The 18,317-nt window shown below is 64.0% G+C and overlaps 1 protein-coding gene across 1 annotated transcript; it reads right to left on the bottom strand.

The window, feature by feature from the left end:
* Positions 1-565: 565 nt before the first annotated feature.
* GPR20 (G protein-coupled receptor 20) lies at positions 566-1,651 on the bottom strand. Its single transcript, XM_052652023.1, has one exon. It carries the CDS (start codon positions 1,649-1,651, stop codon positions 566-568), a length of 1,086 nt encoding a protein of 361 aa, XP_052507983.1.
* Between the last annotated feature and the right edge of the window lie 16,666 nt (positions 1,652-18,317).

Below are 18,317 nucleotides of genomic sequence, written 5' to 3'. Positions count from 1 at the left end.
GGGGTCGGCCTGTCTTTCTGAGTGACTCACGGGTGCCTCAAGTGGGCCCTGCAGAGGTGAACCCCTCTCGTCTGCTCACGTGACACTTGCGTCCCCTTCTCTTCTGTTCTAGCTCTCTGCCTCTGTGGGGCAGGGAGATGATGGGGGAGAGGTGGGGAGGGGACCTCTTTAGGTCACCTTTTAAACCCTCTTTGAAATTCCTAGTACCTTAAAAGTCTCTGTCCCTGTTTTGCAGGAACCCTTTCTGGGGGTAGAACGATCCAAGTGGGAAGCCAGCTCCTGGCTACCCCTCTGGGTCTTCAGTGGACACAACATATACCCTAGGGATGGCAAATAACAAGCATTCAGTCCTCCACGTCCTCTCTAGAGCCCGTGGCAGACATTGCCAGTCAATCACAGCACAGTGGCTGTTGACCCTATGTCCAGGAAGGGCACTGGGCAGCCATCACTAATCGATCAAGGTGAACCCAATCTGCCACTCTAGTAGAGCAGATACCTGTACTGTCTCTGACCTGGCCTGCCCAGCCCGGTCCCGACATTTGGCCCCCTTGCAGCGTCCTGCTGACTAAGCGTCAGGCCCGTTAGGCAGGGCCTGCGTGACGGCTCGAGCTCTGGCCCCGAGGATGTGATGGTGGGCTGAGCTCTTGGAGCTCTTGTGCACGCTGACCACGTCGCAGCCGTTGGGCTCGCACTCTGCTCCACGCCGGCCACACAGGCCGTGGACGGTGGTCTGGAAGCTGCTGGTGACGAAGCAGTAGACGATGGGGTCCATGCAGCTGTTGAGGCTGCTGAGGGTCACAGCCACATGATAGGCCACGAGGCTGGCGCGGCGCGGCACGCCGGGCCACAGAGCCACGGCCACCTGGCGAGCGTGGAAGGGCGTGAAGCACACGAGGAAGATGACCAGCACGGTGAGCAGCAGCTGCATGGCCCGCACGCGGCGCTGGCGGCCCTGGCGCAGCAGGCCGGGCCGCGATAGCGCGCACACGATGCGGCCGGTGAACACGCTGATGACCAGCAGCGGCAGCAGGAACTCCAGGACAGTCAGCGCGAAGATGCGGCAGCAGGGGCCGCCGGCGCTCGTCACGCCCAGCACGGACAGGGTCACGGCGCCAGCGGCCAGCCACACGAAGGCACAAACGGCCCTGGCGCAGGCCGGCTGGCGCCAGCGGCGGGAGCCGCCGGGCCGCACGATGGCCAGGTAGCGATCCACGCAGATGCAGCTGAGGAAGAGGATGGAGCAGTGCATGTTGAGAAAGTAGCCGAAGACGTGCGGCAGCGCGCAGCGCAGGCAGCCGCGGGCGCCGTAGAAGACGGCGAAGCGCGTGGGCAGGGACAGGCCCACCAGCAGGTCGGTCACCACCAGGTTGATGGTATAGACGACCGACGGCGTCTTGGCCTGGGTGCGGCAGCCGAAGACATAGAGTGCCAGCCCGTTGAGCACCATCCCTGCCAGGAAGATGACGCCGTGCACTGCCATCAGCGCCAGCCACAGGCCCGGGAAGGTGGCATGCAGCTGCTCGTCCAGCTGGGCAAACCGGTGGAACAGGGGCATCTCCGGCAGGCTGACGTTGGTCCACGCCGCCGCCGGTGCCGCTGTGGCGTTGGGGGCCGCCCCAGCTGAGGGCCCTGTGGGAGCCATGGAGGGCATGATGGTGGCCAGCGCTCCCCCGGCCTGGAAGGAAGGAGACCGGGTTACCCTGGGGTTATTGGAGCCCTGCTCGGAGGCTGGACCCCACCTGGCTCGGCTGCCCACCCAGCACCCCGACACTTCTGTCGTCGTACCCCTGCCTGGCCTGGCCCTGGCACTTGCCAGCGTGGAGCTTTAGCCACATGCTAGTGCTCTGAACCTGCTCCTCGCTGTCGTGGGAGATGAAAAGCCTTGCAAGACTGTCACCAGGACTGAGACAAGACAAAGGCGGCCAGTGTGGCAACAGGTAAGATGAAGGCCAAGTGTGTGCTGTGTGAGCCTTGTCTCCAGACCAGTTCTTCCCTCACTCGCTGTGCAACTTTAGCTAAGTCACCTAACCTCTCTGTGTCTCACGATGAGTCCCCAGTCTGTATCACTGGGACTGCAGAGCTGCTGGGAGGATTAACTGAGCACAGCAGCGCTCAGTGCGTCACTGAGTGAGTGAAAGTCGCTCAGTCGTGTCTGACTCTCTGGGATCCCACAGGCTATAGCCCGCCAGGTTCCTCCATCCATGGGATACTCCAGGCAAGAATACTAGAGTGGGTTGCCGTTCCCTTCTCCAGCGGATCTTCCTGGCCCAGGATCGAACCCAGGTGTCTCGCATTGCAGGCGGATTCTTTACCGTCTGCGCCACCAGGGAAGCAGCGCGTCACACTAGTGGGTACCAAACAAAGCAAAGTTCTGCTCGGCGAGAGCTGTGCCCACGGCCAGCCCAGCCCCAAGTCCCCACGCCCGTGCATCCTGGCCCCTGTCCTCCGGGCCACCCAACCGTTCTCACCTCCTCCACGGCTGGCACCAGGTCAGTGCCCTGGGTGAGGGTCCTCATATGGGTCTTTTGCCCAAGGGCCTGGGATTGAGGGGGCTGAGAGCCCCTGGCCACCCCGGTTTCTCTCCAGCCTGGAGAGACGGCCACCTTTGCTGTCTCGGAGACTCACATGGGGTGGCTCACTGCAGCTGGAGCCTGGAGCCAGGTCCCAGCAGCAGCAGCGGCAGCAGGGCGTGAGTTAAATAAACGCCGCAATCCCGGCCTGCTGGCCTAGACTCGGGCTTGGGGGTGGGTGGGGGGCTGTAGCCACCCACTCTGTTTATGTTCCTGCTGAGCTGTTTAACTTGCTGAGATTTATTCCTTTGTTTATAAATGAAGGGTTAACAGGCTCTCACCCCAACCCTGGACTGGCTGATCCTCCAAATAAGGACATTTCTGGCTTTTTCAGGAGAAAGGAGAAGGCTTTGGGGAGAAACAGGGAGGAGAGGGGGGCACGGGGGAGGTCCCTGGTAGAGTGTTCCTCCCCAGCTGTAGGGGGAGGGAAGATGCCCCTAGTCGTGGTGACCAAGGGAAGTGAGGCGTCTGCGTGAACAGCCCGCCTGCTGCCCACTCCCCTGGCCGGCTACTGCCCCTCCTCGGGCAGCAGGCTCCTTCTGGCAGCTTTCATCCAGCGGAAGTCCAGCCTGCTGGTGGACTGGGGACCGAAAGCCCAGTCCGGAGCGGGTGGGCAGGGCAGGGAAGCACTTGCTGGCCAAGGCTCAGGTCCCAACCCAGCCTAGAGGGAGGCCCTGGCAGGGCAGGCCACCTTTATCCTCCACTCAGAGAAGTGGCACCAGCTGAACCTCCGCCTCTGGGACCCTGGCCCTGGGCATGTGCTGACCCTTGGAGGCGGCTAGGAAGAGTCCGATGCTGCCCAGGACTGTGGCTGGCCCCTCGGGTCCCCTCTGGCACGAGTGGGCCCAGGCCTCCACTCATGGGGTGCTCTGGGAGAACTGTCCTCTGCCTGGGGTCCCCAGCCCCCGACACACAGGGCCCTTGGATGTGTTGGCCCATTGGCAGGCAGCTCAGGGAGTTGGGGAGTGAGAAGGACGTCTGGGGCAGGGAGAGACTCTGTAGGCATGAGTGGGCAGCGAGGGGATGTCACGAGGCTGGGCCGTGGGGCTGTGGGCCTCATCCCCAGGACACTGGGGCTCCAGGACCCACGGAAGAAGAGCAGTGCCTCCAACGTGTCCCTCCACTCCTGTGAAAAATCCGAAGCCCTGCCAAGACCCAGGGAGTGTGGAGCTGGCCCGGGCACGCGGCAGACTGATTTTTGACTTCCCTTCCACATGCTTTCAGTTCGCTAATGTGTCTGCACGGGCTCTGCGTCCATGTCATGGTCCGAGACAGATAAACATCACAGGATATTTCCTCTGGGAGACAGTCGCAGGATGACGCCGGCCCCGGGGAGCCCGCCCTCCCGGGACAGTCCCCAGGGACAGGCTCGCACGCGGGCCAGCAGCTCGCTGAAGGCTGCGGGCCTGGGCGGCGGGCCCGGGGCTGTAGGCCCGGGACTGCGGAAGCAGGCAGGTGGGGATGGAGGGCGTCCGTCAAGCACACGCTGATGCGTAGGTGCGAGAGTCTGAGCAGCATTTGGGCCCCACCTCGGGCGCAGACCCTGCTCACACATGGAGCTCTGTCCTGCAACACCAGGAACCTGCGAATCTGTCCGTGCAACCCGGGTTGTGGCCGCAGCCTGGGCTGTTGGCCCTGGCTTCCTATACCCTCAGCTCTTCCCCTTTGCCTGCTGCTGAGTCTGCCTGTCTCTGTGTGATCAGACCCCCACTGTGCCAGCCCACTCACCCACCTCAGCACGCACCTCTCACGGCGAGAACACGCAGTGACCACTCCCTGGAGCACCTATTGGGCATCGCTTTTGCTTTGCAAGATGAGGAACTTGAATGGTGAGACCCTGGACCCTGTGGCGGTGGACCAGCTGTGGCCCCATGAACCCATGGCCTGGGGCCCTCCCCGGTCTGGGGCTGGGAAGGGGCTGGGCTGGGAGTGTCTGGGCTAAGCAGCCCCTGCCCCACCTGGTCTCAGGGAGGACACTCCATCTCTGCGCCCCTGGTCTCCACTGCCTCTGCTCCCCGTACTCCTTGAGGCGCCACGGGACAGGCCCCCACCCCCTGAATCCACTTTGGTCAATTGAGAGTCTTTTCGGCGGACCCCCGAGCCCTGAGCCGAGCGCCCCCCGCACCCCCAGAGGCTCAGCATCAGCCTCGCCCCGCCGCACCCCACGCGCCTGCCAGCCCTCCAGGCTCGGGCCGTCTCACTCTCTCTCCACCATGGCCCCTCACCCCTCTGTCCACACCTGGCATGCGATGTCACAGCTAGTGCTAGACAGCTGAGGGTGGGCAGGGGCAGGGTGGGCATTGCAGGGAATATATGAACAGTAACAGTATTCAGCAGGAGGGCAGGAGGAGAAGGGGGCGACAGAGGATGAGACAGTTGGATGGCATCACTGACTCAATGGACATGAGTTTGAGCAAACTCCAGGAGATAGTGAAGGACAGGGAAGCCTGGTGTGCTGCAGTCCACAAGTTTGCAAAGAGTCGGGCGCAACAGAGCGACTGAACAAGAAGAGTAACCAGTGGAGGAGGTGCGGGCTGGGGGCCGGTCCCCACTCACCCTCGGTTGCCCCGGTGTTGCTTGACCTCTCTGAGCCTCCGCCTCCCTGCCCGCAGTGATGTAGCCGCAGCACCTTCTTTCTGCAGCTTCCAAGTGGGTGCGTGGCATCTGTGGACGCCAGTGGTGGTACCTCCTCACCCACTGGCTCCTGGCCTCCTCTACTCATGCAGAGGAAACCGAGGCTGAACACTGCGAAGAGCCTGGGTGCTCAGATACAGCTTAGAGGGAGGCAGGCTCCTGGCCAGAGGCGACCTTGCGGGCCTCCGTCCCGGGCACCCATGGCCTTGGGTGAGGGTTCTGGCCCTGCAGGGGTTCTCTCTGAGCCTCAGTCTCTTCTCTTGTGACATGGGGACTGAAACGGCTGCATTACGCTGCCTCTCGGGGCTGTTGTGGGCCTTCGCTGAGACTGAGCCCCTGGTGCAGGTGTGGAGGGGTGAGGCAGGGAGCAGGTGGGGTGCTCTGCTCCCCCTCTCCCTCTGGGGGTGCAGGTCTGGAGCCCTGAGACCCTCTGGGGAAGCATGGGGGGTGAAGGTCGTCTTGTCCTCCCTGACACGCCCCTACCCTCAGGCATCTGGCCACAACTAGCCTGCAGAGATGTGGCTGCGGAGGCAGGGGTCCTCCCTGGGAAAAGCCTGAGGTTCTGAGCAAAACTAGGGGAACCCTACCCCCCATCTCCTTGCACCTCAACCAAAAGAGGACACCTCAGGCACCCCTCAACCTCTGTGCCCTTCCCACACCACCCCGTCTCCTGCCCCTGCAGTTTTCCTGACACTTCCTAGGCCTCCTCCGGGCCCCAGCTCCTCAGGAAGCCTTCTCTCTCCTCCTCGGCCGGCTCTCCTGGGTGTTCTTCCCCGGCTCCCTCCAGCCCAGGACTGCCCCACTGTCCTGACTGCAAGCAATTCAGGTGGGCTGGTTCCTCCAGCGCCCAGGACGGCCGGGCACAGAGCAGCACCCATCTTTCTCTCTGGCTGAGTGAACCCCTGCGGGAGTCCGCAGGGCCAGCAGGACGAGGCCCCTTTCTCACCCAGGCGTTCGGGGCCCTCCCTGCCTGGCCGAGCCCCTTCGGAGCCCACTCAGCGTCCCAGCGCCTGAACTGGCTTCTGCCCTCAGCTCCACCTTCACTACCATCAGTCTTCCCAGCTGAGCAGGGTTAACACCTCTTCCAGGAAGCCCACCCAGCGCCCCCTGACCATCGGGCCCGTGGATCCCTGTCATTCTCCCTCCCCCGGGCCCTCGGCGCACATCAGTGGTATTTGGTTCAAGTCCCAGAGCCTCAGTCCTGGTGACTGTGATTCTGGGATTGGTGTTTTAAATGGACAGGTGAGCATCCAACAGATGGCGTCGTCAGGACAGCTGGGGGTGCTGGGTGGATACACAGCTTCAGGTGCCCTTGCATGAAAGATGCCTAGTGATGACAGCGGCCATGCTGGAGACCCCTGGCCTCCTACCTGAATGGCGGTCCACCTGGGCCTGGCTGCCCATTTTGGGGAGAGGCCCGGGTCACCCCAGGTTCTCAGGGCACAGCTCCTCAGAGCCTTTGTGAAGCTCCCAGGGAATAAGCATCTTTTCCTAAGTTACCTGACCCTGCCCCTCCTGGGGCTCCCTTTCTATCCAGCCTGACCATCACCCCAAGTGCCCACGCCCAGGGCACTGACGGAGGGCCGTGCCCGCTGCTGCCCCTCACAGCTTTTGCGTCTTTGTTGTGTGTCCAGAAACACAGGCCAAGACCCAGAGTCTCAGGGTGCCAGTAACTGCCCAGAAACCGTGAGGGGGGCCTGAGCCACTCTGACCTCCCACCAGTGTCCCAGGGGGTATCCATCCTGACCCATCTCGGTTTCTCTTGAATCCATGCTGCTGGCCCTGTGTGTCCTCTAGCTGCCTAGCTGCCTAGCGGATGCCAAGCCCATAGCCTGGCTGCCTCCTGTCCTGCCACATACGGGACCAGGGCAGCCAGGGGCCCTGGCCTCGGCCCCAGGCAATAGGTAGCTGCCTGGGCGTGTGGCCCACGATCCCATGTCTTTCCTGCAGCGCCCACACCTGGAGCCAGGAGGCGCGGTGTGGAGGACAGGCCCAGTCTTCCCCACCAAGGTGCCTGGAACATCAGCTATGGGCCAGTCACCGTCAGACACTCTGCACTTACACGGCAGTCCTGGGTTTTATAGACAAGGACGTGGGGGCCCAGAGAGGTGAGTGTCACGCCCTAGGACACACAACGTGAAACTGATGGAGAGGGAAATCAAAGCCAGATCCACTGGCTTCCGGCCCAGCAGGAGTGGGATGAGAGTGGGGTGGGCGTCTCTGGACCTGGGGTCCATGAGCAATCGGATTCTGGGTACACGGAGTACCTGGACATGCCTGTGCCCCCGACGGGGTGACCGTCACAACCTCCCAAGGCCAAAATAGCCCTTACTGGAGGAACCACCTGCCTGTTTATTTTGCTGATTATTCTTGGTTTCATGGCATCTGCTTGAGAACATGGCCTGCTGTTTTTGGCTAGTCTGAGCATCTGCTGCTTCCATCCAGGGATGGCTGGGCCCTTACTGAGGCCCCAAGGGGGCCAGACTAGCTCTGGGTTGTCTAGAAGGTCCCAGGGGGCACTAGCTGGAATCAAGGTCCCCATCCTGGTCAGGGCTCCCTCCGCCCAGCTCAGGGACAGGGTTACCTGGGGTGGCTGGGCGCTGGGCACCTGGCTCCAGCACGCCTGACTCACGCCTCACCGTCTGGGAGCCCTTGGCTGAGGTCTTGGCCCTAATGGAGATGCAAGTTTCTCTGGGCCAGGCGGCCCCAGGCATCGCCACTCGTGGGGGTCCTGCTGCGTGTCAGACAGCCCTCCCTGCCACCCTGGTTCACCCCTCACTTCATCCTGATGCTGAAAGAGGTGTAGCACCTGCCTGTCTCCCCCAGGCCAGCCTCCCTGGGGTGGTGGGACAGGATCCACGGCTGCATCCGCCTGGCCTCTGCCTAATCTCTCGACCTGGCATACCACCTCTGCCTGTCTCACCTGCTGAAGGCTCCTGGCACCCACAACCCCCTCCTGGGCTCCCGACACCCCTCTACTAGGGCAGAGCCGTAACCCCACAGTTCATGGGCTGTCTCTGAGATGACCCTTTCCAGGGTCTCACAACTCCTGCCAAGGTGCCCCCATGTTGGTGTGGCTGGCCCCAGTTTGCTGGTTGGGAAACTGAGGTACAGAGAGGTTAGGTGGCCCATCTGGGGTCGCCCAGCTGGGTGTGGAGGGGCTGGGCTTTGAACTCTGCCCTGCGCCTGCTGCATGCCACCGGAGGCTCCCCAGGGCCCACTGTGCCAGGGGCTCCGAGGTTCAGGGTTCTGGGCTCTGGCAGCTTGCTCCAGGCCACACAGCTCAGTGGCAAGGTCAGGGGAACTGTGAGAAACACATGTTTCAGAGGATTCAGGCCTGGCCTTGAACCTGGTGCTGGGGGCCCAGAGGACCTCAGGCAGATCTGGTTCCAGCTTATGGAGCTAACAGCCAGGGGCGGGGTCGGGGGAGGAGGCTAGACAGTGGCTGGGGGGACCACTTTGACTGGTCAGGAACAGGAAGGGCCTCAGGAGGACCTGGGGAGGCAGCACTCTGGGCGGTGGGATGAGAACAGCAGGTGCAAAGGCCCTGAGGTGGGAGCAGGCTCCTGTGCTCAGAGCTCCACGGAGTGGGTGCTGAGAGCCGGCAGGCAGAGCAGGCTCGGCATCCCCCAGTGTGCTTCAGGCCCCAGTGCCACCTCCTCTGGAAGGTCCTCCTGGACCACCCAGCCACCTGCTCACCTTCAGCTTCCACCTGCTTTCTTTCCTGTGCAGCCCTCTCACCACCCGACTGCTTCACATTTATTTGTTTCTTGCTTTTCCCCTACTGGACCAGCAGTGCCGTGAGGGCCAGGGCCTGGGCTGTGGCTTAAGAAACCAGCGGATGATTTGAGAGCCCCATTGGGCTCTTCAAGCCTTAGTTTCCTCATCTGTAAGATGGGCACGCACACCTCATCGCATTAGGCCACCGCGGACAGGCTCCCAGCAGGTGCTCAGGACACGTCGGGTTCCCTCCCCCACACGTCAGGCCTTGGAAACAGCAGCCTCTGCTGTTCCCGAGGCTCAGTGAGAGGCGGCCACTTGTCCACGGCCACGCAGCCATGAGGGCTCGGGGTGTCCTGGCAACCCTCTGGCTGAGAGTGAGTATATATTGGCGGAAGAATATGGGGGCCGCCAGGCAGCCTCAGCCGCCCGTCCGAGGGCCATGCGCGCTGCCACCAGCCCAGTCCCTTTGGTTCCCAGTGCTGCCCCGGGAAGCACAGCTGCTCCTTGTCCGCCCTGCCCAGTGCCCTGGCCACGGGCCAGTTCCCAACCGGCCCTCCCCCCTCGGGACCCTGTTTCTGCTGCCTTCTCAGGGCAGGCACAGCCGGCGAGCCAGGCGGGGGCAGTGCCAGCTGCAAGGTCCACGCTGGGGGCTGGGCGGGCCCCAGGCCTCAGTTTCTCCAGCCCTCTGAGGGGAGGGCAGCGCCGGGCTGGGCCTAGGACCTGCGCTGCGGGGTGGCAGAGGGTGCGCCCTGTGTGGAGCCTGTCCCCACAGATCCCTCAAGCTCAGCCCTGCCCCAGCAGGGGGACCGCGGTGGCCATGGTCCCAGGGCTCATCCAGTGCCTCTGGGGTTCCTCAACCCCTTCCTTGGCCCAGCCCCTGGGGCCACCCAGACGGGGAAATCGAGGCTCCCAGTAGATGTCCACGAGAGCGCTGAGGCAAGGAAGGAAGGAAGGAAGTCCAGAGGAGGGAATTGAACCCCGCAGCTCCGAGGGGCTCAGGGCAGCAGGCCCTCACCCAGCCTGGTCCGCTGCAGCACCTTTACCTTCGCCCTCAGTTTTCCTGTCTGTACAATGGCTCCCTGCAGGGCAGGACCTCAAAGCCCCTTGCCAGCTCTGAGCTCTCTCCCTCCCAGTCTTGCTCCGCAGCTGCCCCACCGCCTGCCTGCCTGCCTGGGGCGTGAGGACCCTTCACTGACCACCTCATCTCATCTCAGGGAGGAGAGGCCCCGCCTGCCTGAGGGGGACTCACCGCACCGTCTTCGGCTGGCAGAGGAGCTGGCCTCTCGCTGCAGCTCCACGGGCCACTTACTCCAGGCTGTGCAGACCGACCGCGCCTTCCTGGGGCCTGACGTCATGCCCTGCTCGGGGCTCCTTTTGGGCAAGGCGGCGGCGGGGGCGGGGCGGGGTGGGGCGGGCTGCCTCCCCGCCCGGCCAGCCCCCTGAGGAGCCTGGTCCCAGGGCCCTGGGGGAGGGAGCCTCGGGCCAGACAGGGGAGGAGACTGAGGCAGAGGGCAGCGTGGCGGCTGCACCCCCTGGAAGGGCAGGGAGGGCAGCAGCAGCCCTGGCTCTCTGCCCCCGGTGTCCGGCCCGGGGAGCACAGCCGGCACCCACAGGTGCCGCGTGTGCTGTGGCGGGGCTCACACAGACGGCTTTTCTGTCTGAGGGACAGGGGCAGGGCTGTGCCCCCGGCCGCCCTGGTGGCCCCGCGCAAGCCTGCCTCTGCCTTCTCCCCAGCGCCGTCTGCTCTTCTGACCAAGGGTTTCAACACTCGCTGTCCGGGTCTTTGTGTGTCCACGTGCGTGTGTTCCGGGGGCGAATGTGGCTTCATGGGGGCACACGCATGCCTGGGTGTGTCCATGTGGCCGGCACCAGCCTGGGGCCATGTGTACCTTGGTTCAACCTCTGCGGGTGCTGCAGAGATGCAGGGTCGGGGTGTGTGAAAGTCCCGAGTGTGCTGAGGGCCGGGGGGCCGGGCGGCCTGCTCTGGGAGGGGCCTCCCCTGGACAGACGCCCTGAGCTGGCGGCCAGGCTAGGGTCATGCTTTCAGGGTCAAGGTCAGGAAGGGCTCAGGGCCAAGTCTGTGACATGCTGAGCGCCTCCTCTGGCCTCCTGTCCCCTACCCACCCAGACCCCTTGGCTAAACACCCACTGAGCTGGCTGTGGGCAGGGCGCTGGGCTCACAGGCCTGGGACCGGCTCTGGTCCCCGCACTCTGCATCTGGTGGGGGACACGCTGCAGTGCACCAGCGGCAGGGGGCCTGCTGTGGTCAGGAGGGCAGCACTGCGCCGGCAGAGGCAGGGGTGACGGGAGGCGGCCAGCCTGGGTAGGCAGAGGAAGGGGAGGCCCTCAGGCTGCAGGACCTGCCTGCCAGGGTCCCCGTGAGTGGAGGGCCGGGTGAGCCATGAAGCTGGGAGTGAGCGGAGGACTTCCACACTGGGTCACGGCCGCCCCTCTGGGGACCAGAATGGGGCACTTGACTCCGAGGGCAGCGGGGAGCTCTGGAAGATTCTGGGAGAGGGTGGTCCTTGGAGCAGTTTCCCTGCCACCCTCAATCAGGCGCGCCACTAAAGCAGGGCTGAGCCCGCAGAGCACCATGGTCTCCTTGGAACACAGTCACGTCTGCCTCAGAAGGGGAAACTGAGGCCCAGAGGGAGGCGGGAGCCCCTGGCCCATCCAAGTCCCTTGCCCAGGGGTCGGTGCTGGCTCCTGGCTGGCAAGGCAGGGGCAGCCTGGGTCTGGCTGGGGCAGTGTGGACTCAGGGTTGTTTCTGTGTGGGAGCAGGGGGGCGGGCACCCTGGAGCCAGCCAGGCTGTGGGGGGTGTGGGGGGGCTGAGCCATCCGAGGGGCATATTTTATGAGCTGGAGATGGCCGACTGCTGCTGAGTCACCAGCCAGGCTGGCCGGGGCTCGTGCCCGCGCTGAGGGTGGCGGGGCTACCCCGGGCCCAGGAAGGCTGCTTCCCCACGAAACCTCAGGGAGGGTCTCTGAGAGGAGTGAACGCTGTGGATGGCCGGGGCGCACCCTTTGCTTCAGGGAGCTCTCCTCTGCAGGACCCCAGGGTTCTGGGTTGGGGGTGCCAGAGCCCTCGAAGCTTGGGGTGACCCCCCTGAGGCCCTCAGTGGAGGTGAGTACACAGGGACGATCTCACCCTTGTTACCTCCTGGCTCAAGGCCAGGCTGTCTGTGTCTGGGGTGAGAGGTCACGTGTCAGCTGGGTCAGGGGTCGAGACCCCTTCTGGTGGATGGGATGGGAACAGTTTCATGTGTGACTGCCCCTCAAAGTCCAACCTAGTGAAGAGACCCACCCCCGAGCCCAGAGAAGCCCCCTTACCCTCGCAGCTGGATCGTAAACTTCTGCAACGGTGTCTTAGGGCTTATGACCCCCAGGGACCCGCTGCTCTGGGGGATGAGGTCGCAGAAGCAGTTGAGCAGGGACGGGGGGTCAGGCCGGGACACAGGGCGACAGCCAGGCCTCAGCTGTCAGCACCCTGGGGCCTGCCGCGCCAGACCGCACCTCTGTTCCCTCAGCCCGGGCCATGGGAGGACCCACGGGAGGACCCACGGGTGGATCTGCGGGAGGACCTGGGGGTGGGGCCAGGGTGCCTGCGGGGAGGGGGGCAGGCCAGCTGGGCAGGGGTGATCCCGAGAAGACGGAGGGTGGCTGGGGCTGGGTAGGTGGGCCTTCCTTAGAGGTCGAGGGCCGCACACCCCCTCCTGTGCTCCGGACTCCTGGGCAGGGCCCAGCATCCACAGGGGAGGCCCATGTGGGGCGTTGGGGGTGGTGTGTCTGGGTTGGGGATCCTTGGGCAGCCCTGGCTTTAAGCCCGGTCGGACCCCTCACTTTGGGCTCTGACCTTTGGTGTCCCCGACTAGGTGGGGACACTTAGGCCTGTGAAAGGCCCCAGGCCAGGTCCCTCTCCTCTCAGAAAGTACCCCCTCCTGCCACCACATGTGGGATGCGGGTGCGGACGCCCCAGGCCCACAGCCGCCAGTGGGGAGCTGGAGAAACCCAGGCGGGCTCTCGGTGGGTGACAGGGGTGAGGAGGGGGTATCTGAGATGCCCCACTCCCCCGAGCCCGTGTCCTAAACAGAGCAGGGCTGCTGGGGCTGGATGAGTGGACCTGGGACATGTCCAGGGCGCCGAGCAGGGCCTGGCGCATGGTGAGGATGGGAACGCGCTCTGAGGCGTGGGGACCACCGCTCCTGGCCCCCTTGGTTCCCTGAGCTACTCTTCCAGGACCCGCTGTTACCCAGAGCCCCTTGGAGGCTCATCTTGGGCCGCTTTCGACTTTTACAGGTGCAGAAACTGAGGCCCAGAGAGTGACAGAGACCCCTTTAAAGCCACGCAGAGAATGGATTGCCGCAGGTATCGGTGGGAAGCAGGCCTGGACTCCTGTGCGGCAGCCCTGGCTCTTGGGCCAGTCCTGAGATACAAGTGCAGGGATGGGATGGAGGTGGAGCCTGGGGGCACACTGAGGGAGGGTGTATGGGGACAAGCGGATGAAGCTGGGCTGCCACTGTACATGGGAGCCCCCCGCATGTCCCTTCCCAGCCCACACCTGAGGATTGGCTCATTTCTTTCCCCCACCCCTGCAGGGAGAGGTGGCCTCCCCCAGCCTCCCCCAGGTTCATGCAGTGGCCCCAGGGAGGCAGGGTGGGGACCAGGGAGCTCCCACCCCCAGAGGATGCTGACGCCTGGGCTGGAGGAAGAGGCAGGTGCTCTGGGTCTGTTCGATGCAGGGGCTACTGGGGGCATGGGAAAGGGTGGGAGGGGGTCTCTCTGGGGCTGGAGCTCCGTTCCTTCCCCCACGGCCTCCTCGGGACACTTGGCCCCAGCTGGAAGGGGCTCTGGTGGGGCTGGTACAGGTGTGAGCCCCAGTCCATGGAGGCCTGGGGATGAGTCGGGGGGCCCTGCCCGTCCCCCGTTAAGTCCCTCGCACTGTGATACAGACATGCCAGCTGTCACCGCATTGACCCACTGCTGGATCATGACCGGAGGCTTGAAGACAGGTCTAGGGGGTCAGTCACTCAAGCAACGGTGATGGCGCCCAACCGTAGCAGCTGCTGTGTATCTAGAACTTCCGAAGTGCCAGCACGGGTGGAGCCCTTCTGTGTTCCCCAACCCCTCCTTGAGGAACCCTTATCACATCCTTGTCTGATGGAGAGGAGTCCATGGCCAAGGTTACACAGCTGGGAAGGGGTGGGGCTGGGGCTTGAGCCCAGGCAGCTGGCCAGGTCTGAAACTGCGCTGCTGAGCGGGTCTGCGTCCTCTGAGGAAGCTTCTGGAACCATCCACCGGGCACGCTGGAGACTTCCCTACATCCCGGGAACAGGCCGGGGAGTGCGGGTTCCAGGCCTCTCCCAAGCCCAGGGCCCTGTCATCAGCCCTGTCCACCAAGGCAGCCCAGGGCTGGGCTGAGCGCTGGCTCCCGCCGCAGCGCTGGACCAGCCCCCTCGGGTCAAGAGCCGGCCACATCCCCCGCAGGGCCTTGGGACCTGCTTTCTATTTCGGCCCTTCCCGGCCTCTGGGCGTCCTCGTGGGACTAGCATGCTGTGTCTGTCTCTGCCTGCTCGCGGGACTTAGAGGGTGGCCCTGGACACTGGCGCTCTGCTCGCCCGCCCCGGAGTGGGAGCAGGGCTGTGAGGGGAGAGCCCCTGCAGCAGCCCCGTCCACCATCCCCCACGGAGGGCGGTGAGCTTCCCATCCCTGTGAGGGGTCGGAAGAGAGCCTGGGCGGGCACGTTCCGGAGCTGCTGCGTGGTATCAGCGCTGGGACGCCGGAGCACGGACGGCCGCTGGGGAGGGGGCAGAGACCCCAGACCCCAGACATCACTGATCCTAGGATTCTGACTCCGAACTACAGCAACAGAGATGTTGTCCTGTCAAAGAGCCTGGGGTCGAAAGTTCCAGGCCAGGCCCTCCCAGGCTCCACCCCCTGCCCTGAGACAGAGGGGCCTCCCCTCACTGTCTTGGGCGTGGGCGGCGGTGAGCTCTTTGCCCTCACTGTTCTCTCAACGTCTCTCTAGGTCCAGGTCCTCCCTAGCGTTGAGGCCACCTCTTCCGTGAAGCCTGCCTTGGCTGGCTTCTCTCAGCCCCGGGGTTCTGAGGGCACTTGGGGCCTGGGTTGTTTGTCTGGATTCCCGCATCACCTCGGTCTGTATCTGGATGTTCAGCTCTCCCAGATGAGGCCAGAATTTTACTTGTTTCTTTCTCTGTGATGCTCAGTATATGTGAGGGTATATAGTAGGAGATCAATAAATGCAAATGCCCACTCATTTTAAAAAATGGGCAGGCAGGCTGGCCTGGCTCCATCACAAAGCACTTGGCCCCCTTTCTTGCCTTTCCCAGCTTCCCCAGGGGGCCTTCCAGAGTGCTTTGCACCCCTCTTATAAACAGGGTGCTCCTCCTGGTGGCTGACCCCCTCCCCTCCCTCTGCAGCTTCCTCTTGTTCTTCCTGACTGCCCCCCCCCCCGCTCCACACCCCGACCTCTCCTCCAGGGGCCGGGGGGCCGTCTCTGGTCCGTGAAGGGGTTGGGGTGGGGTGGGATGTACAGTCAGTACTGCCCCTCCCTCTTATAGGCTAGGAAACAGACTCCGAGAAGGCAGGGGCCTGAGACCACCCGGCTAATGGCAGGTGGAGCCAGGATTTGAACTAGGCACTCGGGGGGGTGACCCTCACATTTCCCTGCACCGAGCCCCTCCTTGCCGTTGACGGGGTACGGTGGGTGGGGGGAACTGGGATTGGGCCCTGCCTCTTGAGGGCGTCCTGAACATGTCCCAGCCTGCCCCCTCCCTGCGTTGGTCTGTCCACCTGGGCAGCAGGGACAAAGCCTGGCTGAGGGTGGTGGGAGGATGGCAGAGTCCTTGCCCACGGGGCCCACCCTCCACTGCCCACTGCCCCGAGGAGCGGGCAGCTGGTGGGAACGGGAGGAGGGGCACTGTTTCTTTTGGCCAGGACAGTGGCTTTCCAGAAAGTTGGTGCCAGTTCTCTGGGTTGGTGAGTGGGGAGGGCCCTGGGGGTGGGGTGCCAGGGCGTGGGCGGACAGCGGCCACCAGGCGGCCGGACAGAGGCGCCGGCGGGACAGTCCTCACAGCCCCTGCTTGAGGGCCTGGAGACCAGCCTGCTCGGAAATGGGTGAGCTCTCGGGCGAGTCTGACTCAGAGCCCCTCAGCCGTGACCAGCAGACGGGACTAGGGTCTGAGAGGGTCCTGCTCAGAGTGACCCTGACCCTTCCTGCTGCTCGAGGATCTCAGCGTGCTTGTGCAGGGACAGCCCCAGACCCCACGGCGGTGTCGTGTCATACAGAGTGTGTGTGTTCACTGTCTTTCTAAAGTTGGAGCCAAAAGCACATGGCCCACAGTGTTCACAGGGGCAGCAGTGGATCTGACTGCCCCCTGCATTTTGCAGAGAACTGACCTGGGGCGGGTGGGGGTCTGCCCTGGGGGTGGGGTGTCTGCTCCCTGCCCCACAGGACCCCTGGCCTTGCTGTGGGGGTGCAGTGAGTCATCTCCCACTAAGGAGGCACCCCCCAGCCCCTGATCGCTCTGTGCTGAGCTGTCTTCTCAGAGGCCTCCAGGGAAGCTTGGCCCTCCAACCTCGCCAGCCCGAGCCCTCTGTCAGCACTGGGCACACCCTCTCTGCCCCTGGCCTCAGGGCACTTGCCCAGGAGAGGCTGGCCTCTCTGGTGTGGCCCCCGCAGGGCCCTGGCCAGGCCCTCGGGGGCTCTGGTGGGTGGGAGACACAGTGCCAGACTCAGAGTCCAGGACTTGGGCTCAGGTCCAGGCTCCGCAGCCTGAGCCTCAGCCTGCTCGCCTGCGCTGAGGAGCGGCGAGCCCCTCGCTGCCAGCTTGCAGGGCTGTGCAGGTCAGGGCTTGGAGTGGGACCAGGGTCAGGGCTCAGTGGTGACCAGGGCTGCAGTTCACTGTGTGACAGGTGAGGTCTCAGTCTGCGAAGAGGATCAACATTCGTGTGTGACCAGGGTCAGGACTCAGGGTGGGACCAGGGCTCGTTCACTGGCAGGGGTCAGTAGTCAGGGCACCCAGCCCGCTTATGTGCCACCCACCACCTGAGCACACACCACAGCTGTTGCTGTGACCTCAGTGCCCTGCCTCCCTGCGCCCATCCCAGGGAGGTTTCACCTTCTGATGGGGAGTGGGGGGAGGGCGCTGGGTCCTAAGGGAGGCCCCTCCCAAGCCCTCCCCTTCCTTCCCATGTTGCTGGGAGTGTCTAGCATCTGCCTGGGAGGACCTGCTGGCTACTTCCTGCTTACAAGGCATGTCAGGAGGATGGAGGCCAGACCTCGAAGGTGTTTAGACGGGAGGGAGGGGTTGGGCGTGGGTTGAAGCTTGAGGAAAGAGTGAGAGAGTCAGGCAGGGTGGGGGCCAAGGCCTGGTTGCAGGCTGTCAGGACGCCTGCCCATGGTCAAGGGTGTTTTCTGGTGGCTGAGCATCTGGTTCCCATCTCCTGCTGGGTGACCTTGGGCAAGTCAGGGGAGGGAACGAGGGTTGAACTGAATGCCTGGGCCCGTGCCCTACTTTCCTTCCAACGAGGGGCCTCCAGGCTCTGGCTCCTCCCTGACCTGCTCTCAGGACGCGAGCTCAGTGTCCATCCTGGGTACTTGGCCCAGACCCTCCACATCGGGCCCTTCGCTGCTGGGGGGTGTGAGAGTGCGCGCTCTGGCAGGGAGGCTGGTCTACAGCCACGGATCAGGCGGACACGACGGGGATGGCGATAATGACATTGACGGTGATGCTGGTGGTGACTGACCAGAGCAGTGGTGGCTGCAGCGATGGCAGCATCTCTGGCACGAACGGAGCCCATCCCGGCTTCCGGGCCTAGGTGGGCTTCCTCACAAGGACCCGTAACCAAAGTGAAGCAGTTAGGAATGCATCTGTGGCAGATAAAAACCCCTTCCCCGCCCTGTGGCTGAAACAAGCAAGTGGGAGCACCAGTCACCACGAGGCAGGCCTGGGTGGGAAGCAGCCTGATTCAGGATTCACACCCCCCGGCTCTTCTCTGATGACTGGGGGCAGGAAGGCCATTGGGAAGGCAGGGCCTCGGAGACTCTCAGCGTCAGGACCCTTGGGTGACAGAACTGTCTCCCCCCGCCGAGAAGGGAGCTGGGAGTTGATGCAATGCCACTGTCCCCCAGCACCGTGAGCTGCAGTGCTCTGTGCGAAAAACTTACACGTAGACCTCACTACGGGAAAAGCAGGGGGCTGGCTGCCCTGGAGGCCCTGGGAAAGGAGACCGGAGACCCCCGTCCACCTCCTCCGCCCCAAGCCATAGCCTAGGGGCTGGGCAGAGCCCGGGGGCTCCATGGAGAGCCCCTCCCCAACCGCAGCCCCTAGTGGGTCCTGGGCAGCAGGGAGGCTAAGGTGGGGCCTCCTA

The sequence above is a fragment of the Budorcas taxicolor genome, chromosome 14, assembly GCF_023091745.1.
Source record: "Budorcas taxicolor isolate Tak-1 chromosome 14, Takin1.1, whole genome shotgun sequence".
In the NCBI taxonomy this organism is placed as follows: Eukaryota; Metazoa; Chordata; class Mammalia; order Artiodactyla; family Bovidae; genus Budorcas; species Budorcas taxicolor.
This window is presented reverse-complemented; position numbering and strand designations above follow the sequence as displayed.